Genomic DNA, 26,389 nt, shown 5'->3' with positions numbered 1-26,389 from the left:
CAAATAGGGTAAAGGCTAACAGTTGATCAATCTGGGAAAAGGATATACTAGTGCCCTTTGTGCTATTTTTGCAACTTTTCTGTAAGTTTGCAATTATTCCAAGTAAAAAACTAAAAAAAAAAGCCCTCTCTTAGAACACACAACTACCAATATGGCAGTTATTATAAAAAGGAGAATGAAGTGTCCATTTGTTCCTATGGATTCTCAGCCCTTGAAGCCCCTTCGAGCAGCAGCAACAGATAGAGCAGAACACGCCTCTCCTCTCCCTCCCCAGAAGGCTGTCTTTCAGCTGCGCCCTCTCCAAAAACAGCTTTCTCTTCCTTCTGGGAATTTCCAGACCTCAAAAGCCAACTGAAATGCAGCCTCTTGCATGTTATTTTCTCATGCTCTTCCATTTTCTTTTTAGTTACATTCTTTTATGTTACATTCAACTTAGGGGGACAGACTACGGGCACCCCGTCCCGAGCAGAGCCTCACCGTCCCAGGCCTCGTGAAGTCCACGCTGTGCGCCAGGCTCTGCCGCATCTGGTTACTGAAGAGGCGGATACAGACGCTCTGGAGGTACTCGGGAGTGATCTGCAAGGACGACACGAGGACATCTGGTGAAGGCACGGCCCACCTGAGGGACATCTGAGGCACACTGGCAATTCATAGAGCTGTCTCTCGACAGCTTTCTGTAAGGTGAGGGGATGAACCGTACGAGCGAGAAAATAGTCATTTTGCTTTAACACAGGAGCTCTCTGGAGGCGTTTAAGCATGACCTGCAGAACAAACTGCCACCGTACTGCAGGTGCGCTCATGAGACATCATGCTGCAAACCAGGTAATTCTACTTGATGTATTTCCGCCGCCATGTAAAATACACGGATCTTAAACCATTTTTGTAAATTGGAGTAATGGAATCACTGGGTGGCCACGATGTGCTGGAAAGAGCGCCAGGCCTCAAACCCGAAGACCTCGGCTCACATCCTGGACTAAAGAAAATCACCAGCTCTGCCTCTTGCTTTCCCCATCTGTCAAGTGAGGTGAATAACGGCTACCTCTCCAGGTCACAGTGAAGGGGTTAATGAGGTGATGGATATGCCTAGTGCATAAGGTGGCTCAGCAAATGCCTGCTGAATGAACGATGGAGACATTTTTAAATAAACTATTGAGTGCCTCACAACATGAGGCTGAACTGCTATTACCATTGACACTACAGTATGATGACGTTATTTAGCATCTCTTATACCTCTCTCCTTAGTCACTATGATTCAGGATTGATACACAACAACTAAGGTGGTAATCTCTGAGGTTTTATTTTCATTTCATTTTATTTATTTATTTATTTTTGAAATAGGGTCTCACTCTGTTGCCTGGGCTAGAGTGCAGTGGCATCAGCCTAGCTCTCAGAAACCTCAAACTCCTGGGCTCATGCAATCTTTCTGCCTCAGCCTCCCAAGTAGCTGGGACTACAGGCATGCACCACCATGCCAGGCTAATTTTTTCTATATATTTTTTTAGCTGTCCAATTAACTTCTTACTATTTTTGGTAGAGATGGGGTCTCGCTCTTGCTCAGGCTGGTCTTGAACTCCTGAGCTCAAACGATCCACCCGCCTCAGCCTCCCAGAGTGCTAGGATTACAGGCGTGAGCCACCGCACCCGGCCTTTTTTTCATTTTATGTCTTTTCTTTTTATAAAAATAATACATGCTCATTTAAAACGCACTACCCTTCCCCCACAAACCAACCACTGTGGTTTGAAAACGCTATGAAGAAGTCCGCATCCTTCCACACACTTCTCTAGGCACGATGATTAGAGAACCTCCTCTTCCACGGCTGCGCGGTGCCATGTGCTGGAGCTCCCTCATGGGAGTGCAGTCGGCCTCTCTCCCTGCCCCTCACTCACACACCCCGGGAGGGGAGGGCTGCCCAGCGGACTGGAGAGTTGGAAAGCGCTGGGAATGCAGGGCTAGACCTTGTTCTATCCTCCTAGGACTCCTGCGCACCCACTAGAAACTTCTCATCTGCTTTAGTCACGTAAAGGGCTCTGTCCATCCTGTGGCAGGTGTCTGTGATCATCCCTCGACACACAGTCACATGTGAAGTGACTCACAGAGAGAAGAGCCCCGGCTCAAGGCTAAACTTCCTAAATTATCCCAAATGCATTCCCTCTGAATTCCTGTAGTATTAAAATTTAAATATTCCTTTTTCATACTGTATTCTTAACCTTTCTTTCTACACCTGTTCTTTCCCTACAACTAGAAACATGTTCAAATATATTTCATATTAAAAACATACCTTTCCTTCCTCCACCCAAGGGCTTCATCTATCGACCACCCTCAACATCCTTCCTCCACAGCCAAGGTCCTTGAAAGAACCATGCACGTTTGCTGTTTCACCTCCCTTTGCCTTTCAACACAATGTGACCACGTTTCTTCTGCCCTATTCCATGAAAACTCTCACAGCAAAGGCCACCACCAATGACCTAAATATCAAAAACATTGGACAATTTTCGCTTATCTTGGAGAGTTTTCTGTGGCTTTGCATCAACCCCTTACTCCTGAAACTGTTTCCTCCTTTGACTTCTTGAACTCCCACCAGAACCATTTCTCTAATAAGCAAATCTGATCATGTCACTTTCCTGCTTAAAACAAGTGAATGAGGAAAGGACATGAATAGACAGTTGACAAAATATGCATATATGTATAAATGGCCAACAACAATATATGAACATATATTCAGCCTTATAGATAACTGAAGAAATGTAATTAAAACATTCAGAATACCAAATTTCACTTACCAAACTGACCAAGATTTCAAAGTTTAATCATATCTACTATTGCTAAGCATGTGAAGAAACAGGCATTCTCATACACTACTGAGGGGTAGATATTGTTGAAATTTTAGGACAAATAATTTGGCAACATCTATCAAACTGTTAATGCTCACACTTTTGACCAAGCAATTCCACTTTTAGGACCATATCTTACCTATATTCAAAGGTATACAGTAATACAATAATGTTCATTGCAACATTTTTTATTGTTGTAAACAAAAAACGAAAAAATCTCAATGTTCATCACTAGAGACCTGATAAAAAAAAACCGGTTCACTGTTATAATGGAATTATGTACAAGCATTAAGAAGAATGAGGGAGGCATGGCCACGTGGAAAGATCTCCAAGATATACTGAATGAGCAACAGCAAGTTTCAGGAGAGTAATAGATCATATGATCCCAACTAAGTGCATGTACGCTGGAAGTACGCGTGCACAGGTGCACACACATGCCTATGCAGAGAAACGTTCTGAAATAATACACAAGAAAATGGTAATCTTGAATATGAATAAGGAAACTAAAGAATCTTTGTGAAGGGGGCTTTTGTTCCTTACTATATGCTACTCTAAACTGTTTCAATTTTTTACCATGACCATGTATTTCTTTTACATTAAAAACAAGCTAGGCTGGGCGAAGTGGTTCACACCTGTAATCCCAGCACTCTGGGAGGCCGAGGTGGGAGGTGGGAGGATTGCTTGAGGACAGGAATTCAAGACCAGCCTGAGCAACACAGTGAGACCACATCTCTACAAAAAATAAAAACATTAGCCAGGGTGGTGGGATGTGTCTGTAGTCCCAGTGACTCAGGAGGCTGAGGTGGGAGGATCACTTGAGCCTTTGAGGCTGCAATGAGCTATGATGGTGCCACTGCACTCCAGCCTGGGAGACAGAGTGAGACCCCTATCTCTAAAAAAATCAAAAACAAAAATAAAACAGCAACAAAAATCTCCAGCTACTTAAGAGTCCAGGCTCCATCCTCTGCCCCATCTTGAAACTTGAGGCCTCTTTATATTCCTGCCTTGCGGCCGCAGGCCTCTACTCACAAACCCTGCAGTAGGAGCTCATGTGCTCACCTTTGATCACCATGCCACAGCTAGTGTCATGTCAACCTGGCTGTAAGAAGCACACCCAGGATGGTGGCAGTAATTTTTTAATAGGGAAGAAGGCAAAAGGAAGGTGTAAACTTTCCTTTTTCTTTCTATACTGTTTGAATTTTCTAACTATGTGCCTGTCTTTTAAAAATTTTTTTTGGTCAACAGTGATTATATGAGCCATTTTTGTCTGTTTCTGGTACTTTTCTGTATTACAGAAAAGTTAATACATGTTATTTTTAAAACTAAAAAACTTTAATTAACTTAAAAAGTCCAATTTTTAAAACATGCATTTCAGCAGCTCCTCCCTAAGTACAGCATGAGGCACATATTCCTAAGCACGATCCACAGATCTCCATGATCTTTACCTACCCACCTTCCCCGCATCATCTTCCAACATGTGCCCCCTCCCCACGTGCCAGACATTCTAGCCACACCAAGCATCTTGCTGCAGTTTCGTGAATGTCTGTGTGCTGCGTTTTCACAACATCAAAGAGGCTTTCAGCACTGGATAAAACATGTTAAAGAGCTGCCCTAATAAAAATGCATTGTTAGCTTAAGACTGGCCAGAACAATGGGAAAAAAAATCCCACTATTTGATAAAGGTAGCCATTCGAAATAATGAAGAAAGAAGTAAATAGTTCTTGTTCAAATGGTTTTATTTTTTGGGGAAAAAAATAGGTGCCTTCTTTATATCACTATCAAAATAAATTCCATATGGATTAAAGACTTAAAGGTAAAATTAAAACAACTAAAAACAAACAACATTTGAGGCTGCAGTGAGCTATGATGACACCTCTGCATGCTAGCCCGGGCAACAGAGCAAGACCCTCTCTCAAGACAAAAAAAAAACCCATAGAAGAAAATTTAAGTATGCATTTGGGCTCCCTCAGTGGGAAAAGCTTCTCTAATTATACTATGAAAAAGGCAAAATGAATATGAGGAAAAATTGATCAATTTGACTATATAAAGATATAAACATTAAATTAAGAAAGACTCAACTAAAAAGCAAGCAACAAACTGAAGACAGTATTTACAAAAGATAACAGTAAATGGCCTATGTCTGACAGCTCTGGTGATAAAACTGTATAGAGCTTAATACACATACAAGTACATGCAAACACACATACACAAATAAGTATAAGTATTAATAAAACTGGGGAAATCCGAAAAAGATCAATAGATTGTATCAATGTCATATGCTGGTAGTGATATTACTCTACAGTTTTACAAAATGTTACCTACCAACTAGGGTAACTTAGCAAAGTATATAAGGGATCACTCTGCATATTTTTTATAATGGTAATGTGAAACTACAATTATTTCAATTTTTAAAAAATTTATATCTCCACAAAACAATTTTATTGTACTTTATAATTTTTTTTAAGTGAAACAGGAAAGTCATTCCCATTAAAGTCAGGAATAAGACAAAGATGCTATGATGACATTATTCAACAACGTCCCATAAGTCTTAGCCAAGGTACTAGGAACAAAAAAAAAAAAAGAAAGTTTAGATAAATTTAAAAAGCAAAACAAAGATACATTATTTGAAGATGACATGACTGTCAATCTAGAATACAAAAGAATCAACCAAAAAAATCTATGAGATTAATAGGGTTCAAAAAGGTAGCTGGGGCCAGGCAGCTGATGGGGTAGTTGGGGCCAGGTGACTGATGCTGGCGCATGCCTATAAACATAGCACTCTGGCAGGCTAAGGAGGGAGGACTGCTTGAGGTCAGGGGTTTGAGACCAGCCTGAGCAAGAGCAAAGATCCTATCTTGAATAAAAATAGAAAAATTAGCCAGGTGTCATGGCACGCGCCTGTGGTTCCAGCTACTCGGGAGGCTGAGGCAAGAGAAAATTGCTAGAACCCAGGTGTTATAGGTTACAGTAAGCTAAGATGATGCCACTGTACTCTACCCAGGGCAACAGAGCGAGACATTGTCTCAGGACCAAAAAAAAGGTAGCTGGATACAAAATCAGTATATGAAAATCAACAGCTTTCCTATATGCCAGCAGGGCATTCCCCCCTCATTTTTTTGCCACTATATATATATATATTTTTTTTCTATTGCCAGACAATTTACCCTTTGCTAATGTTAAGAGCAAGGTAGACAAATAAAGACATGGTCAACAATTTGTTAGGAAAAATGGATAAACTATTGCAAGCAGCATGAGAAAGAAAGCGTGGAAGCATCAGCTTGGTCTGCTCTGTGCACATCAGCTTTCTGAAATAGAGCAGCAGGCTCCGCTGGCCTCACACTGAGAGAGAGGCAGCCCCACTGGCCGCACCAGTAGTCCCCGCCCACAGTACTTCTTCCTTGTGAACAGACACACACAGCTGGGGATCTTCCTTACCATCTTGCCACTGACTGTGGCCTCGAGAGAGTCCACCAGCTCCGCCGTGACGCCAATGAGATTGTGGTAGTCCGCTTGGATCTTATTGTACCGCTTCAGGTATGTCATTGACCTACGTTCAGCTTCCACGAGCTGCTGGTGGAGCTGCTGCAACATTTCTAAGAAGACAGTTTACATTAAAATGAAACAAAAGCACAACAGCAACAAAAACCTACATAATGAAAAATAACTGTACTCTTCTCAAAAGACTACACACCTGTCAGAATATGTTGCTATAACAGTAACTCAACACTATTTGTGCTTAACACTTTACTTCTATTTCATGACACAGCTATTTACAAAGTGCTTTGTAACCACTGATTTAAAATTTCTTGTTTCTGGAAGTTCAGCTGAATCACCGCTGGGTTTCCTAACAAAATCTATTTTATTTCTAGCCAGGTGTGGTGGCTCACACTAGTAATCCTCACACTTTGGGAGGCAGAGGCAGGAGGACCACTTGAGCCCAAGAGTTTGAGACCAGCCTGAGCAACATGGCAAGACCCCATTTCTACAAAAAATAGAAAAAAAATTACTCAGGAGTCATGGTGCACACCTGTGGTCCCAGCTACTCTGGAGGCTGAGGCAAGAGGATCACTTGGACCCAGGAGTTTGAGACTGCTGCAAGCTATGATGACACCACTACACTCTAGCCTGGGCAACAGAGGGAGACCCTGGCTCAAAAATAAAAAATCTATTTCCTTAACTGAACCTCATGCAATTTCTTTTAGTTCTTCTCTCCATGACTAAGAAACAAAATCTATAGTCAGCTCACAAAATGGTGAATCAAACCTGTGTCTTTTTCTCTATTTTTGCACTATGAGATTGTCTGGGGGATAATTCATATCTGCAGGGCAGTTTTTCTTTTTAATTAAAAATAGGGATCGCTTGACTGATGCTGAGAAAAACAAGAATCCAGAATAAGAAACGATTCCAGTCTCATTCTACCAGTTTGATAAAACATAAAATCACTGCCACCAGGCCTTAGAGCAAGCGGCTTGGAAGGCTTGAGGGTTTTCTGCTTGGAATCCCTCCACAGAGCAAGAGAGAGCCTAGAGAGACTGAGGCCATGCCACCCTGACCACAGTTGGAATGAGCAAATCCTCATCACCTATTCTACGTCTCCCCTTTCTTGAAGGTCACATTTTGGATAGAAGGAGATAATACCGCCCCCAAACCCAGGTTAGCCCACTACTGTCCTGACCCAGGTACTGTGTGATATTTAACGTCTTCATTTTAGAACAGATTTCAAGGAGACAGAGAGAGACTTTAAAATTATAAAGACCTAGGCTCCAATTCCTACTCTACCACTGTCTTGCTGCATAGACAAAATATTTAACTTCTTTGGTTCTCATTTCTTAACCTATAAAATGGGGATAATGATAATTACCTTGAAGAGTTATTGTGAGGATTAAATGAAAAAATATACTCAGAGAGCCTAGCACAATGGCTGGCCCAGAGCAGGTGATGGATAAGTGGTGGCTATTATTATTATTATTTCATTTCATGGAGAGGGACAAAGACTTTCTACATGCATTTCCTATGCGAGTAGATAATTTGAAAAAGTGGCAGAAAGGTTCCATCCTAAAATGGTGGTATCAAGCTTTAAAAGATGTGAGAATCATCCAAAACTAAAGATGATCAGGGCTCTCCCCCAGACATTCGGATTTTATAAATATTGAGCGGAGTCTCGGTATTTACATTTTTAACAAACTCTCCAAATGGCTCTCACGCATGCTACAAGTTTGAGAACCACTGTCCTAAGTTATCCATTCTTCCTAATTTATGTTCTAAATAGCTATAAGGATCACCTACATTCAAATTATATTTCAAAAATTTTCATGTTTCATGATTGTTTATGTGCGGAGAAGTAAAATACTTTAACTATTAAAATCCAAAATATCATTTGATAATGAACTATTATTATTATTCAAAATCTACAAATCTCAGTATTGAAAGATAACTTTTAAAAGTCATCTGGCATGAATTTACACCCAGTACTTAAACCCTTGGAGAATATCCCTGAAAATCATTTATCAAGCTTCTCCTCAAATATTACTAGGGAGAGAGAGTCACTACTTTTTGGCTCTTACAATATGTTAAATTTGTGCAATTATTAAAGTTTTTCATATGTATAAAATTTAAAATTAAACTAAAACTCCCAAAGATGAAAATTCTATATAATATCATTCATGATTTCATTTCATGGTAGTAAATGCTAGAACATCTGTGACAACTTTCTTAACACGTACCAAGTGGTATATGATAAATCAGGTACTAAAACCCATTATCTGGGTCAAATGACCTCCCAAATCCTCAATGTGAACATCCAAAGCGGTCCCTCCCTAAAGCGAACTGCACAAAGGCACTCTTCTCCTCAGAAGCTCATTTTGCAATTAACTAAACATAAGGGATTATTTGTGGAACTTTTGCCTTGGGAACCCAGAATTGGAATTTATTACAATTTCAAAGTGTGGAACATCTGAGGGAAAAAAGATTTAACTGCCCACAGCATACAGGAATGAGAGAAGCTGGCAATGGGGCTGAAATGTTTGTGACCATTTTCAAATACTGTTGGCACTCTGTATCCATGGGTACCACATCTGTGGATTCAACCAACCTCGGATCAAAAATATTTGAGGGAAAAAAACCCACATCTGAATTGTGTAGAAATTTTTTCTTGTCATCATTCCCTAAACAATATTGTATAACAACTATTTACATAGCATTTACATTGCGTTAGGTATTATAAGTAATCTAGAGATGATTTAATACGGAAGGGATGTGCATAGGTTATATGCAAATACTATACCGTTTTATACAAGGGATTTAACGTCCATAGATTTTGGTACCTGAGGGGGTCCAGGAACCAATCCCCCACAGATACCAAGGGGCGACTATATGCCCTAGAGCAGAGGAATAGCCTGCTACCCAGAGATGTCACCTGGCAGATGTCTTAGCTATGTATAAACAGCACCTGACCCATGACTATAAGCTATTTGGGAGACAGCTCAAAGACATCAACTTTATTTCAGAGCAATAAACAGTACTTTGACTCTTTTCTCTGTCAAAAGTTTTATCAGACAAGAACAACTATGTCAAGACAGCTTGCCATGCAAGACCTCAACTTTTAATGGAGATGACTTATTAGCAACTCCATGTTATTTTAATAAAACTGCCAGTCATGGCAGTGAAATTTGAGATCCTTTATATTCCAAAACTACTGACATAATTTGTACAAAAGTTCGAAGAACTGCATTCCAAGTCTTAAATGAGAGAGATATATACAATTAAAAGAATGTCAATTAAAGTCACAGAAACGGGTATATACATACATAATGAGTGAGATGTGCACCATCTAGGGGATGGTCATGCTGGAAACTCAGACTTGTGGGGGGAGGAGGGGAAAGGGCATTTATTGAAACCTTAAAATCTGTACCCCCATAATATGCCGAAATAAAAAATAAAAACAGAAATAAAAAGTCACAGAAAGTTTTCCTGTAATTCTAGCATGCAAGGAATCAATAACAACAGCGGTGCAAAACTCTCCCCAGCCACTCAGGCTTTCTCTTTTAACATTTCTACTTCATTTAAGGACATGTTTCTTGTTTGTTTGTTTTTTTAAGGGTAAATGAGATTTTCATTTTAGAGACAGACACCTTGGCTGGTCAAGACAAAATAATCGATTTTAAAACATGGAATTGTTTTTCTAACCTAATACAAAAACCTAAAATCAATCACTCTATAATGAAATACTCTTTCTTTCTTGTATTCAGATATAAATTTCCTCTTTGCTATTTTGCCAATCTACAGATACTAGATAAATAAAATTATAACTTATAACTATGAATATACGTCATCGTTTTAAAAAATATTGTTTAGGGAACCAAATTCTAGAAAAATTATCAGTTGCTCATTTTCTAAAGAGGCTGAATGAATTATGTCATAAATGCCAAAAGATAGCCAGGTGTGGTGGCTCACAGCCTGTAACTCTAGCACTCTGGGAGGCCAACTCGGGAGAATCAAGTCAGGAGTTCAAGACCAGCCTGAGCAAGAGTGAGACCCCATCTCTACTAAAAATAGAAAGAAATTAGCTGGACAACTAAAAGTATATATATATAAAATTAGCCGGGGATGGTGTTGCATGCCTGTAGTCCCAGCTACTCGGGAAGCTGAGGCAGGAGGATCGCTTGAGCCCAGGAGTTTGAGGTTGCTGTGAACTAGGCTGACGCCAAGGCATTCCAGCCTGGGCAACAGAGTGAGACTCTGTCTCAAAAAAAAAAAAAAAAAATGTCTGCAAAGTCTTTGACAATCCCTTCTTCCCATGAGGGGTGGAATGTCATTCTCCTTCCTTTGAATGTGAGCTGGCCTTAGGAACTCACCTGTAATGAGCAAAATGCAGCAGAAATGACAGTGAGTTACTTCAGAGCTTAGAAGATAGGAAAAAAGTGACATAGCGTTCACCTGGCTCTCTCTGGGGACATTCACTTTGGAACCTTGCCAACATGCCCTGAGGAAGCCCAGGCCACATGGAGGTGTACTAGTCAAGGGCCTCTGCTGAGATCCCAGGTGACAGCCAGCACCACCACCAAACTCGTGCAGGTGAGCGCCTGGGAAGTGGCCCCTCCTGGCTCCATCTACTGCACCTAAGAGACACCCTAGGGAGAAGGGACTGAGCCCACAACTCACAGACCATGCAGGATATTAATAAATGAATGTAACTAAATCTGAGTGGTCTGTTAGGCAGCAGGACAGTGGGATGAGGTGCATTTCCAGGAGTTGCAGGGCAAGATGCAAATGCCCAGCCCAGTTTAATGGTGCCAGCTGTGTTGGATGCGTGCAAACCAGCATGGGGTGCACCCTGGCCACAGTCTGGGCCTGGAATAACACTGGAGGGGCAGACCTTCAGAGCTGAGGAGACAGGCTGGGACCACTCAGAGCAGTCTTGGGGAGCTCCAAGGCTGTGCCCCAGCCAGAGCAGCCTGGTGAGCCTCAGAGCATTCCAGGTTGACCCTGTGGGGCCACATCTGGCAGAACCAGCCACATGTTTAGAACGGCGGGCGGGGCATGCACCAGGCTACAAAGGGTAAAAGCAAGCCCCAGCCTCAAAAGCCTCCTCATCTGAAGTGACCAAAGCCCTCCTTGGATGCAAATCTAAAACACTGCTTATTTGTCAACGGCCTGGTAAGCAAAGAGCTAAATACTTTACTAATGCCTCCTTTCTTTAAAAACCTTTAACTCTCTGAAAAGAAACATGGAAAACCAATGGCAGGAAGTTTTGAAATCCTGACATTACTCTGCCTTGAAAAGGGCAAATGTGCTATTTCATGGAACAAAAATGTCATGTAGTAAAACTCCACCTGCTGGGAACTGAGGATTATGCCACCGATACTTACGAATGGCATGAAGCATACCAGGTACCCTTCCCAACATCATCATTTAAGCAGTTTTCAAAATGTAGTATCAGAGACAAAACTATAAAACTGCCCCAACTGTGGCCACCGATTGCATTTTAAATAAAGTTTTTCTCACTTTACTGTAATATGAACAGTTCTAGTAAACATTACTGACCATGGAAAAACACTTTATGCTACAAACTTAAGACTCCACCTTGAATGTCAAAAATGGAAATGCTTTATAAGAATGGGCACTACATATTGCTAATGAAATAAGACTCCATTTGACTAACTGAAAGTAAAAGCTACAGATATTAAAGTAATTATTTGCTCACTGAGGCTGCATGAAGTCTTCTAAGTGTGCTGTTGCAGCACTTAGCTTTGGGATATTACCAGGATTCTCCGCATTCCTCCAGGCCTTAGTTATCTGATATAGAAGAGGAAACTAACAGGCTATCCTGAAAGGGGGGCCTCAAGGAATGGCAGAAAAGCACTTCATAAATATTCAGACGTTTAAAGCCCTCATTTGACAAGTCAACAAATTCTTTCCATCTTTGTGCCCTATCTCACTACTTAAAACTTGATTTGGCAAAGTTGTTCTTATAAAAATTTTAATCTAGATGACTTACCTTTGTTACTTTGTCCATTCTCCTTCTGGGATGAGAAAGAAGTTCAGGAAAATAAGCATTCAGGATGCAGTACTCTAACATTGTGTGGCCAATCTGAGAAAAAAACCTCAGCATGTGAAAAAGAGAATTCTTAGTTCCAAATGTTGCTCTAACTAGCTAAGCAACTTCTTGATACTTAGTAGACTTGTTCAGAATAAATCCTCTTCTCTCCATCTCAATTATCACTATGGGAAACCAACCAAGTCTTGCACTATTTCAAAAGCCTCCTAACTGGCCTTCCCATTCCCTTCAAAACTCCTCCCCACTACTACCAAAACATCCTACTAAAAATGCAAACCTGAATTCACACCCTTTATCTCTGTAACTTCAATTCTGAAGCTTTAACATAAGGAAATTGACATTAGGATGAAAGCAACAAAGCACAGTGGCTAAGATCACAGACTTGGGACACAGACTGCCTGGGTTCAAATCTCAGCTCCAAAATGCCTAGCTGCATGAAGGCAAATTACTTATCTTGGATTTTTTTTCTCCCTTAATTTAATTCATCTTAATTAAATTTTTCTTAATTTTTTGATGACAGCTTTATTCATATACTATAAAATTCGCTTAAAGTGTACATTTCAATGGTTTTCAGTATTTACAGAGTTGTGCAACCATCATCATAATCAATTTTAGAATATTTTCATCATCCCCCAAAAAAGAAACCCTATGCCCATCAGCAGTCACTCTGATGTCCCCTTTGACCTGAGCCCTTATCAACCACTAATTTACTTTCTGTCTCTACAGATTTGCCTCTTTTGGATCTTTCTTTCTTTTCTTTTAGAGACAGGATCTCACTCTGTGACCCAGGCCGGAACATAGTAATCTGATCATAGCTCATTGCAGCCTCAAATTCCTCAGCTCAAGCAATCCTCCCACCTCAGCCACCCGAATATCTGGGACTACAGATGCACACCCCCATGCCTGGCTAATATTTTTATTTTTATTTTTGTAGAGACGGAGTCTGCCAATTACCCAAGCTGGTCTCAAACTCCTGGCCCCAAGAAATCCTCTCGCCTCGGCATCCCAGAGCGCTGGGATTATGATTGTGAGCCATGTGCCCAGCCTGGACCTTTCCCATAAATGGAATCATATAATATGCGGCCTTTTGTGACTGGCTTCTTTTACTTAGCATAATGTTTTCATGGTTCAGCCATATGATAACATGAGTCAGTAATTCATTTCTTTTTATGGCCAAGTAATATTCCGTTGTATGAACATACACACGTTTTATTTATTCATCCATCAGTTGATAGACATTTGGACTGTTTACACTTTTTGGCTGCAATAAATGTTACTATGAACAATTCATGTACAAGTTGTGTGGATATATATTCTCATTTCTCTTGGATAAACAGCTAGGAGTGTAATTGCTGGGTCATATGGTATTAATAACTAAGTTTTAACCTTCTGAGGTTACTTAACATGTTTTTGAAGACTACTTAATGATATCAGGAATTTTTTCTTCATTTGATAAAAGTACTTAAAACTATATACCCTCATACATGTATCTATGTTTGTTATAAACATTACCTACTTTTGGATATATTTATAGGAAGTATGATTGATTTTATAATCAGGAATTAAAAAGTAAATTTTTTTTTTGGTAAATACTACTATGTTATTCTACTTAAAATGCTTCAGGCTAGGCACAGTGGCTCACGCCTGTAATCCTGGCATTCTGGGAGGCCGAGGGGGGAAGATATTTTGAGCTTAGAAGTTTGAGACCAGCCTGAGCAAGAGCGAGTGAGACCCCGTCTCTACTAAAAAATAGAAAAAATGAGCCGGGCATGGTGGCACATGCCTGTAATCCCAGGTACTTGAGAGGCTGAGGCAGGAGGATCGCCTGAGCCTAGGAGTTTGAGGTTGCTGTGAGCTAGGCTGACGCCACGGCACTCACTCTAGCCTGGGCAACAGTGAGACTCTGTCTCAAAAAAAAAAAAAAAAAAAAAATGCTTCAAAGTTTCTGTGTTTGCTGAAAACAAAAGAAATAAAATGTTTCAAAGGTTTCTCATTCCTTATAGCACTTCGCACAAACCTTCAGGATGTGGCCCCTGCCTAGTCTCTGACCTTCCCTGTGTCAATCCTCTGCTCCAGCAATATTAAATTCTTTGTATTTTCCCAAACATACTGTCTCAGCGCCTTTGCACAGGCTATTCCCTCTCCCTGCAGTTCCTATCCCCCACTCTGTCTGCCTCATAGACTCCCATTTTATGGTTTAAAACTTCATCTTGGCTAAGAGAACTATGTCTTGGCCTTTTCTTTATATCCCTAATTCCTAGCACAATATTTAATTCATCATAGAAGCTTAATATGTTGAGCTCAACTACAAATATTTTCATGTAACAAGAAAAATAAAGGGACATTGTTTACAGTTACCTGCTAAATTTCAGCGTGCTGAATTAAAGCATGCTGAATAGGATGAAAGGTGACAAGTACTTACAAATTCTAATACTAACAGCTAATAGTTAACAATTACTTATTATGTGCCAGACTGTTTGAAGCGAGTTATATGTATTAACTTCATCCTCATACTCTTCCTATGAAGTATTATTATTAACATACTAATATATTATTAATATAAGTAATATAATTTATTATGTAAATAATTTCATTTAGATTCTTAACATATTGGCATTCATAAGTTTTAAACTAAGAATTACTTTTTAAAAGTATGTTAAAATATAAGCCAAGTTGGAGAAGTCCCGATTTCACTAAAAACCAGAGAGAAGAGCTATAGTCCAGTCTGACTGTGGCTCAGGCCAGGCTAAGGAATTTGAAGCCACTGAAGACTTGGGAAGCTGAACTTGAAATGTGTCATGGATCCTAGAGACAAAAGACTTCAGTTAGGAAAAAGGAGTTAAAACTTCAGACTCAGAGAGGAAGCAGGAGGTATTATGTAGCAAAATAGCCTAAAATTTTCATTAAAAAAAATAATCACCAACTTCACAATCGAAACTGTTATATTCTTGTTATAAAATAACTTTGTATATGTTTTTTTTTTTTTTTTTCAAGACAGAGTCTCGCTTTGTTGCCCAGGCTAGAGTGAGTGCCGTGGCGTCAGCCTAGCTCACAGCAACCTCAAACTCCTGGGCTTGAGCGATCCTTCTGCCTCAGCCTCCCGAGTAGCTGGGACTACAGGCATGCGCCACCATGCCCGGCTAATTTTTTATATATATATCAGTTGGCCAATTAATTTCTTTCTATTTATAGTAGAGACGGGGTCTCGCTCTTGCTCAGGCTGGTTTTGAACTCCTGACCTTGAGCAATCCGCCCGCCTCGGCCTCCCAAGAGCTAGGATTACAGACGTGAGCCACAGCGCCCGGCCTGTATATGTTTTTATTCCAAGTAAAAGGAGAATTGTCCTTAAAGACTAACAACCTTTGGGAAATTAGATTCTCATGGGTTGGGTGACCAAATTTTCCACTCTTCCTAGGAGAGGCTCCATTTACACCTGCCACCCGGTACTCTGCCCAGTTAGTGCCCCTTTTTACTCTCAAAAGTGTACCAATTTGGGGCTGGCACAGTGGCTCATGCATGTAATCCTAGCACTCTGGGAGACCGAGGGGGTGGATTGCTTGAGGTCAGGAGTTTGAAACCAACCTGAGCAAGAGTGAGACCCCGTCTCTACTATAAATAGAAAGAAATTAACTGGCCAACTAATATATATAGAAAAAATTAGCCGGGCATGGTGGCACATGCCTGTAGTCCCAGCTACTCGGGAGGCTGAGGCAGCAGGATCACTTGAGCCCAGGAGTTTGAGGTTGCTGTGAGCTAGGCTGACACCACGGCACTCACTCTAGCCTGGGCAACAAAGCAAGACTCTATCTCAAAAAAATTAAAAAATAAATAAAAAAGTATCCCAATTTGAATTAGATTGTGATAACAGCTGCACAACTCCATACATTTGATAAAAATCAATGAATTGTACATTTACAATGAATAGATTTTATGTATATAAATCATACCTCAATAAAGTTGCTTAAAAAGAAGTGCCAATTTGAATGACAAGTTAGATGGTCACACAATCCATATGTCATGGCCTCAAGGCCTTAAAAGTGATTGACCCTCTGCAAAGGGACAATTATTCCAAGAAGTTCTTTTATAAGAAGACAGACTTTTGTTTTCCTACCTAGACAGCTTCTAGGCACATGACATCAAAATAAGACCTAGCCAAGTCTCAGAGATCTACTGCTATAGAAGTTGACATTTACAGACCTGGACACATCCTCCCATTAATGATCCATTTGCCTTATAAATAAAAAGGCAACACTATTAATTATCCCTACATATGAGGCAACCTAAGCAAGTGTGCTACTCTACTTAAAATCTGCTCTAAGACCATAGGTGGTCTCTACTTGCTTTAAAAGGATACATATATTGTTAAAAGCTTTGGCGTGTTACTAGCTTTAAATATTAAAGCTAGAAACTTTTCCAACTTCAACTTTAACTCTGGAGTCCAGGAATCCTAAAGAAAAAAACACAGGAACAAAAATAAAAACACTAGGTCACTAAACGCCAACAACATCATCAAGTTGTAACTAGTGGATTAAAAATCCCTGCCAGTTATTGGAACCAAAAACAAGATGTCTTGCAAGTGATGTGAGGCTGTGAAATGCAGATTTTAGGACATCTGACCAATTAATTTGCAGAATATTCAAGTATCCACAACAGGAGGGAAAAACAGAGCTCTATCATAAACAGGGAAAAAATAACCCTGTATACAATATGAATATTTCATGTGATTTAAACACAATTGTGACAAGTAACCTTATTAGGGTGAATACCAAAAATAATTCTGTACAGTTTAGGCATGCTTGGCACTGGTAGGCATAACAAACAATTATCACCAAGTTACTGAAAGCTTCCCAAAGAAAAGGACTCATTTCCATAAACCTCCTCTAAATAAGAAAAAAAATGACAGAAGCTATACCTGCCACAAATACCCCATCATGCCAAGGATTATAATATACTTTTAGTTTGATTTGTCCCTTAAAAATAAATTATTTATCTTAAATAATACTCAATAAGGAAAAAATAATGACAAATATTTAATAGTAAAAAAAGTACAAGTAAGGATCTTTCTCAGGACAATTGTCCTTTGACCCTTTATACCAAAACATCTTCCACCCAAACAAAGCAGTTCCACAAAAAAGCAGCTCTGTCAGTAAAAGTTCATATCATATCCACTGTCCTTTGGATCCTGCCCCTTCACCCTCAGATTCCCTGTCCTTGCCCACTTCCTCCTCCCCTCCAGCCCTGCATTTGCCTCCATACCTCTACCCCGACCCAATCACCCAGCCAGCATGTCACCTGGCTTCTGGAAAAAATACTGCCCAATGAACAGAAAGTTCTTAAATTTAAAAAAATTTGTAATTCAGGCTAGGCGAGGTGGCTCCTGCCTGTAATCCTAGCACTCTGGGAGGCTGAGGCGGGCGGACTGCTCGAGGTCAGGAGTTCGAAATCAACCTGAGAAAGAGCGAGACCCCGTCTCTACTATAAATAGAAAGAAATTAATTGGCCAACTAATATATATAGAAAAAATTAGCCGGGCATGGTGGCGCATGCCTGTAGTCCCAGCTACTCGGAAGCCTGGGGCAGTAGGATGGCTTGAGCCCAGGAGTTTGAGGTTGCTGTGAGCTAGGCTGACGCCACGGCACTCACTCTAGCCAGGGCAACAAAACAAGACTCTGTCTCAAAAAACAAAAAATTTGTAATTCCCTGACACTGTATGATAACTTTGTTTATAATGTGTATGTTATGGCTAGGCACAGTGGCCTCACACCTATAATCCCAGCACTTTAGGAGGCCAAAGCAGGAGGACGGCTGAGGCCAAGAGTTCAAGACCAGCCTGGGCAATATAACTCTACAAAGCTCTGTACAGACCCCATCTTAACAAAAAATTTAAAACTTAGGGCTGGGTGCAATGGCTCATACCTGTAATCCTAGCACTTTGGGAGGCTAAGGTAGAAGGACCGCTTGAGACCAGGAGTTCAAGAATAGTCTGAGCAACACAGAGAGACCCTGTCTCCACAAAAAATATAAAAATTAGCTGGGCATGGTGGTGCACACCTGTAGTCCCAGCTAGTCAGGAGGCTGAGGCAGGAGGATCGCTTGAGCCCAAGAGTTCCAGGGTGCAGTGAGCTACAATTGCGCCATTGTACTCCAGTCTGGGCAACAGAGTGAGCTACTTTTTTTAAAAAAAAAGTATGTGTTATAAATTATGGGTTGAATTGTGTCCCCCCAAAAGATATGCTTAAGTCCTAACCCCTGGTACCTCAGAACACGAAGCCATGGGGAATGGGGTCATTGCAGATGTAATTAAAGTTAAGGTGACACACTGGAGTAGGGGGGGCCCTTAATCCAATATGACTGGTGCCCTCACAAGGAGAAGGAAATGTTGACATAGACAGAGGGAGGATGGCCACGTGAAGACAGACAGAGCAGAGCGATGTTGCCGCAAGCCAAGGAACACCTGTGGCTACCAGAATCCGGGAGAGGAAAGGAAGGGTCCTCCCCTAGAGGCTTCAGGGAAAGTGTGGCCCCGCTGACACCCTAGCCTCCAGACTTCTAGCCTCCAGAATGTGAGACAATCAATTTCTGTCGTTTTAAGCCACCCAGTCTGTGGTACTTTGTTAGGGCAGCCCTAGGAAACCAATGCAGTGTGCTACACAGCTTGACCATATAGAAAAAGATCTCAGGAAAGGACTGCTATGTTGGCCACCAGTCTTACAAAACAAGACATCTTACAAAACAAACAAAGCAAAATATTTGGTACATGCAGACTTCCAGTTAGATTGCTACATTGTTGTTTTGTTTTTGTTTTTGTTTTGAGACAGGGCCTCGCTCTGTTGCCCAGGCTAGAGTGCAGTGGCATCATTATAGCTCACAGCAACCTCAAACTCCTGGACTCAAGCCATCCTCCTGCCTCAGCCGCCCAAGGAGCTGGGACTACAGGCATGTGTCACCATGCCCAGCAAATTTTTCTATTTTTTGTAGAGACAGGGTCTTGCTCTTGCTCAGGCTCACTCTGTTGTTATCACTTTGTACAATCAACAAACCTGTTGTTCCAATTTAATTACCTTATGGTGCACTGCTAATGACAGGGATAAGATGGAATAAAACCTCTCTGGGCAGGAATTCCCTATTTTTTCTTGACTGTACTTATTTTTTCTGAGCTTTCAGCTTGAGAGTAAGAACACACCCCAAGTCTGAGGGGCACTTCACTACCCAACTTCAAATAAGAAGAGCGAAGAGCTGGGGGAAGTGATGTCTGGGCTCTACTACACCTTGCTTGGGAAGCCACTCACCCTCTTAACGTCACAGTGTTTGCCCTTGCAGAAGGGAAACTTTAAAGTAGATTAGTAATTGTCTGATTTTCCCCCCAACATCACAACCCTTTTTATCACTCATAATCCTAGTCAGAACACTAACACATTAAATGGATCAAAGTGGGGTTACTATGTGGAAGTGGGGGCTCATGCCCTTGGTTTACCTGTTGACTCCTTCCTTCCTGGCAGAGCCTGTAAGAGTCCCTTCCATTTCCCTAACTCCTCAGTAATTAAGCATAATTTATGTCCCTGGCCCATAAGGGGTGCTGAGAAGTTTTTCCTGAAGTAATCAATTATAGGCATACCTAAGTATTTCTTTCTTTCTTTTTGTTTTTGAGACAGAGTCTTACTTCTGTTGCCCTGGCTAGAGTGGCGTGGCATCAGCCTAGCTCACAGCAACCTCAAACTTATGGGATCCAGAGATCCTCCTGCCTCAGCCTCCCGGGTAGCTGGGACTATAGGCATGCGCCACTATGCCCAGCTAATTTTTTCTATATATTTTTAGTTGGCCAACTAATTTCTTTCTATTTTCAGTAGAGATGGGGTCTTGATCTTGGTCAGACCAAGATCTGGTCAGGAGTTGACCAGGATTGCTCAACTCCTGACCTTGAGCAATCCTCCCACATTGGCCTCCCAGAATGCTGGGATTACAGGCGTGAGCCACGGCGCCCGGCCATACCTAAGTATTTCTGCAAGGGGATGCTCATTGACAAATTGAGTCTGCAGAAAAGAACTTGTTACAATCTCTACAAAGGAATTTCCTTTTCTGCCAACACTGGAGAAGAGATAATATGAAGAAGCAATGAAAACAACTAAGAAAACTGGATAAAATAAAGACCATCTTTTCAAAGCAAGACAAAAATTTCTAACAAGGAACCAAGAGTTCCAGAACTTAACAGTAAAACAAAAGAAGCATTTCTAATGACAAGGTGTAGAAAGCCAGAGATAAAATCCAACAGAACACATCCTGAAAACTGGGATCAAGAAACTGTATAATCCACCCTCACTCCAAGTATGCTCTGGGATGGCACAAAGCATGTCCTGTGAGAGGGCTTTAGAGATATGATCACTTCTGTCTGTAGAATGTGTGTGGCCATCTTTTTAAATGCACCCCTGAGGGGCAAAAAAGGAACTGCAGTGGTCAAACATGAAGGAAAAGCAGAAACCCTGGGAGAAAAGAAAGCATCAAAGGCAGTTTTTGCCCTAAGGAAAACTGCACAATCTTGAAGACCTTGAACTTCAGTTCTGAGAGCTGTTGGGGTAGAGATGGAAGACAGTAAGATCTGCCCAAAGTAGGTAATCTGATAGGAGATCCCAAAGGGATAAACTGGGACTCCAAAGGGCTGTACCATCAGTAAAAGGTTACGGATAAATAAAGCCATTATACAGACAGGGACAACAAGGAAACATACCTGTCTCGACCATGACATTAGGTGGAAGGAAGGGAAAACCTCGTTTAAGACTTCAAAATCACACTTAGTCCCATAAAAGACTGCAGCTGAAACCGATACTATCTGTGTGGTCCCCAAAACCTCCAGCAAATAATGTCATTTAAAATAGTCCTGGGTTGGTAATGTACCAGGTGACTTGGAGATGCAAATACAAAACTTTTCTGGAAGAATCAAACTACACTCAGGTCACAAAAAAAATCCCCTCAACTCCTAAGTAAAATGAACTAAGAGACTACAAAAATGATCCAGCAAACCTAAATAAAAAAGAAAAACCTTGTGTAAAAAAAGAGCTAATAAGTGAAATTACAAATTCAGTGAAAAGGTCAAAGAACAGACTAAAGATTGCTGAAGGGTAAGTTAGTGAACTGGAAGACAGGTGTGAAGAAATCACCCAGAATACAGAGAGAAAGAGATCAGGAAATGGAAAACATAAGATGTTAACAGACACGGAGGGCACAACAACGAGCATGTACTTACCACTACTCAACTGTACTCTTACAAATGGCCAAAATGATGAACTTTATGTTATGTATATTTTACTACAATTTAAAAAATGAAAAAAAAAAAAGACATGGAGAATATAATGAGAAAGTCTAACATACATTTAATCAGATATCCAGGAGATAGTAAAGAATATGGGGAAGAGGTAAAATATACCAAGAATTTTCCAGAGTTTGAAAGACACAAAGACTTTTCCAGAGTTTGAAAGACTTCACATCCAGGAAGCCCAACAAATCTTAAGTAAAAACGGAAATCTACTCCTAGACACACTGTAGTGAAACTATACAATCCCAAAGGCCAGAGAAAAAAGAGATCACCTACAAAGGAACAGCAATTAGAGTGATGGCCAACTTCAGAATAGAAACAATGGGAACTAGGAGACTATGCAGTATAGCTAAGCTTTCCATCTTCAATATACTAAAGCAAAATAACTGTAAACATAATATTCTTAACCCTAAGAAAGCAACAAAGACATTTTCAGACAAACAGGAACTGAAAGAAGAAATCTTCAAGTATAGGAGCCTTTAAGGGAATGTACTTAACTCAGGAGAAAATTACCCCCGATGGAAGGTCCTTAACACAAGCGGGTATGGTAAGCAAAAATATGAGTAAATATAAAAGAACACCAATATACACTGATTGCATAAAATAGTAAAAATTTCTAATTTGTGCAGCTAAAATATATAACTAAAATACTTGACAATAATAGCACATAAATTGGGAAAGGGATGAATGAAGTTAATGCATTCTAAGTTCCTTGAATGTTCTGGAAGGAATAAAGATATTTACCTTAGACTTTATTATGTATACATACTAAAATATCTATGATGACCATTAAAAGAACAGATGTACAGTAGCAAAAGGAAAAAAATGGAATAAAATGATTCCCCATGAATACGGACAGTCACTAAATTCCTTAAAGCACCAGAGCCCGACGTCCGCCTTGGAACGCCAGACCCGAGCGGGCCGTGTGCCTGCTGCGCCCGGGCTGGACCCCGTCCCTGATTCTGCCCACTCCACCCCGGGTCTAAGCCTTATCCACGCTGCTATGCCATGTTGTTCACAAATGAAGTCTTCACTGTGAGAAAATGAGGTTGTAATTAAAAAAATAATTTAAGCAAACCTTAGTTTTTTAAAGCATCACTCAGAAACGACTAGTGTATACAAGGTGAAATCACAGTGTTGCCCAGGATCTGATACAAAATTCAAAGCCTGCCACTTACCTGGAAGAGTTCTTTAAATGAAGGGTGTACCATAGGGTTGGGAACAAAAGGAAGGGCGTAGAAAGGAAGAAACTCCGTGGTCTGGCTCAGCGCTGCCCCTTTGGTCTCCAGGTAGGTTTTGAAGTAAGAAATCCTTTCCTCCAGCTCCTCTCTGTCCTGGAGGAAGGGAAGAAGCCCAGGCCACCTGTTCACCTGGCCTCGCCCTGAGGCTCCTCAGGTCCCAGCCGGTGGCTGGCCCCCCCCACCTGGCCTGGTAGTTGTGCTGTCACAGTCATTCTATGATTACCTCAAACTTCCCCCCTAATAAAACTCTGTCAGGAATATCAGAGAACTACGTATACAGTTCAATATGCTGTGTTTCTACTTTATTATCACCATTTTCTCATGTTCTTAAAATTCTTCATAAACATTTTTAACAGCGGGACAAAACCTCATCTTGCCTATTATAACTTACTTAATTCTCCCATTATTAGACATATACATTGCTTCCACTTCTCATCTAGAAACGAATATTTGTCGGCCTTCCCCCAATTCCAGCAAGAGAGGTTTCAAAAGGTGAGCAGGCGAGCCTTTACGGCATTTGAAGCGGAAGCTTCCACACCGCTCTTTGCTGTACCCCCCAAGGCTGGCCTCGTCCTGCTTCACTCTTCCACGTGCAAGCCAAGCAAGTCAGTTCCCTGTCGGGGTGTCTATCTGCTCCTGAGCCTTGATGACAAAACCAGAGGAGCCGAGTCCGGGCCTGCCCTTTCGAGCACACTGGGTCCGGCCGGCTCGGCCCTCACGGCCTGGCGCGCAGACCAAGCCTGCTCTGCTCACGGACGCGCCTCATCTGAGGCACACCATGAGGCCCTCTTCTGACCACTGGGCTTAAAAATAGATTATGTTTACTGATTTTTATCCTATAGCAAAATTGAAAAATGAAAAAAGCAGAAAAATTAAAAACCAGAAATAAAAACAAAAAATGAAAACTTCCTATATCTTCTCCACATGAGTAATAGCTTGAGGAACAGCCTTCCAAGAATGGTACCACAATATAGTGTCATGCTGCTCCCTCCACCACTGTCCCCTCCTTTGGTGTCCCTGACATTTAACAAGTTAACACTGGTCCCGGCGGCAGCAGTTAATGCCCGGGGTCCAGTGCCAGCAGCGCCTGCTCCCTTTCTGTCATTCACTCTGTACTCAAACCTCAGCCAGTAGCAGCTGGAAATTTCAGTTCTGTCCTCTCCTCCCATCTCCAGCCTCCTGGGAAAGGACGGCAGAAGCTAAATCCAACCCATCACTCAAATGGACTATCCACAAGTGGGCATACTATTTTCCACCACCTAAGTTTAAATTTATGTTCTCATATAGGGTCTAATATGTGGCCTAAATTTGTGTTCTCTTAGACATACATGTATATATATTAAGTTGCCAAAGAAACTTTATTTTGATGAGTTTTCAAAAGCTTGAGGTATGTAGAAAAACACGTAACTTTGATTACAGGAATGATTAAATATTCATATAAATGAGAACATAAACTGCTGGGAATAAGGTAGAAAATCAATCACCATGGCCAGAAGTGGTGGCTCACATCTGCAATCCTAGCATTCTGAGAGGTCAAGACAGGAAGATCACTTGAGCTCAGGAGTTCGGGACCAGCCTGAGCAAGAGTAAGGCCCCATCCCTACTGAAAATAGAAAAATTAGCTGGGCACAATGGCACATGGCTATAGTCCCAGCTACTCAGGAGGCTTAGGCAAGAGGATCACTTGAGCCCAGGAGTTTGGGGTTGCAGTGGGCTATGATGATGCCACTGCACTCTATCTTGGGTGACAGAATGACACTCTGTCTCAAAAAAAAAAAAAAAAAAATGAAAGAAAGAAAAGAAAAGAAAAGAAAAGAAAAGAAAAGAAAAGAAAAGAAAAGAAAAGAAAAGAAAAGAAAAGAAAAGGAAAGGAAAGAAAAGGAAAAAGGCCAGGCGCAGTAGCTCACGCCTGTAATCCTGGCACTCTGGGAGGCCGAGGCAGGTGGATCGCTCAAGGTCAGGAGTTCAAAACCAACCTGAGCAAGAGCTAGACCCTGTCTCTACTAAAAATAGAAAGAAATTAATTGGCCAACTAAAAATATATAGAAAAAATTAGCCAGGCATGATGGTGCATGCCCGTAGTCAGCTACTCAGGAGACTGAGGCAGATGGACTGCTTGAGCCCAGGAGTTTAAGGTTGCTGTGAGCTAGGCTGATGCCACGGCACTCTAGCCTGGGCAACAAAGTGAGACTCTGTCTCAAAAAAACTAAAAAAAGAAAATCATTCATAAAAATGCCTACATCTTATAGGCAATATCATAAAATAGCCACAAAATGAAATCAATACTCATTTGGAAAATAATAGCTAACTTTCTCTTAAAATACACCATTCAGACCAACTCAAATCACAAGGTAAACCTACCGGTCTCCCTATAGAGTGTTTCAGAAGATAGATGGCAAAATGGATATGAAGATAGAATTCCAACTTCTGGGCAAGGGAGTCGCCATCTCGGATGGAACTGGGAACGTGCTCTTCCCACAAATTGAAGAACACCTGCTGGTCTCCACTGTCAAATGCAGTGACAAGATCCTTCTGTGAAGAAGACATCCATTGAACCCTAATTGTAAGGAATGCTAGTTCTTCCAACACCCCAAATCATCACAACCCACCTAACACCACCCCAAATCATCACAACCCACCCAACACCATAGATACCCCATACACTCCTTTTCAGAGTTAAGGGACAGAAAAATAGAAACCCTAAAGGGCTTCAAGCTTCTTAGGCTGAGATTCCTACAGACCAACCCTGGTTTTCTACCTCTGTGCAATATTAAATCTGAGCACTATAAAAACAGACAAAACATTTAAGGTCTTTGAAATGGAAAGAATCAGACCCCAGACAAAGACTTGAAGCCAGAGAACTCATAAATAGACTGAAGTCACCCTTTGGGCTTGCTGCCCTACAGCATGTGACTGATAAAAACAGGTTAGGTGGCTAGGCACAGTGGCTCATGCCTGTAATCCCAGCACTCTGGGAGGCTGAGGCGGGAGGATAGCTCAAGGTTAGGAGTTTGAAACCAGCCTGGGCAAGAGTGAGACCTTGTCTCTACTAAAAATAGAAAGAAATTAATTGGCCAACTAAAAATATATAGAAAAAATTAGCCAGGCATGGTGGTGCATGCCTGTAGTCCCAGCTACTTGGGAGGCTGAAGCAGTAGGATCGCTTGAGCCCAGGAGTTTGAGGTTGCTGTGAGCTAGGCTGACGCCACGGCACTCTAGCCCCGACACTCTAGCCCCGACAATAGAGTGAGACTCTGTCTCAAAAAAAAATAAAAAATAAAAAATAAAAAAAAGCAATAAAGAAAAAAAAAACAGATTAGGCCAAGAGCCCCACCAGGCCACACAGGAACCACCCTCACACATATGGACTCTCGCTGACAGCACCACCCTCAAGTCCTTGAGCACCAGCAGCACATATACAATGACCCAGTCAATCCTGGGCCTGGGACGTGG

At 41.2% G+C, this 26,389-nt stretch overlaps 1 protein-coding gene across 4 annotated transcripts in view; it reads right to left on the bottom strand.

Annotated features, from left to right (window-relative positions):
* Positions 1 to 26,389, bottom strand: part of ARMC9 (armadillo repeat containing 9) — a 139,566-nt gene that overhangs the window by 102,249 nt on the left and 10,928 nt on the right. For all 4 annotated transcript variants that reach the window (XR_012920637.1, XM_076006033.1, XM_076006035.1 and 1 more), the window contains exons 4-9: positions 25,298 to 25,468; positions 22,874 to 23,029; positions 16,743 to 16,835; positions 12,329 to 12,353; positions 6,268 to 6,425; positions 478 to 576 (exon numbers count right to left, since the gene is read on the bottom strand). Coding sequence is in view for 3 of the 4 variants with exons in the window: in XM_076006033.1 (XP_075862148.1) it covers positions 478 to 576; positions 6,268 to 6,425; positions 12,329 to 12,353; positions 16,743 to 16,835; positions 22,874 to 23,029; positions 25,298 to 25,468 (702 nt within the window). In the remaining variant the exon portion in view is untranslated. The remainder of the gene's footprint in view (positions 1 to 477; positions 577 to 6,267; positions 6,426 to 12,328; positions 12,354 to 16,742; positions 16,836 to 22,873; positions 23,030 to 25,297; positions 25,469 to 26,389) is intronic.

Source organism: Microcebus murinus, chromosome 8 (genome assembly GCF_040939455.1).
Source record: "Microcebus murinus isolate Inina chromosome 8, M.murinus_Inina_mat1.0, whole genome shotgun sequence".
NCBI lineage: Eukaryota > Metazoa > Chordata > Mammalia > Primates > Cheirogaleidae > Microcebus > Microcebus murinus.
This window is presented reverse-complemented; position numbering and strand designations above follow the sequence as displayed.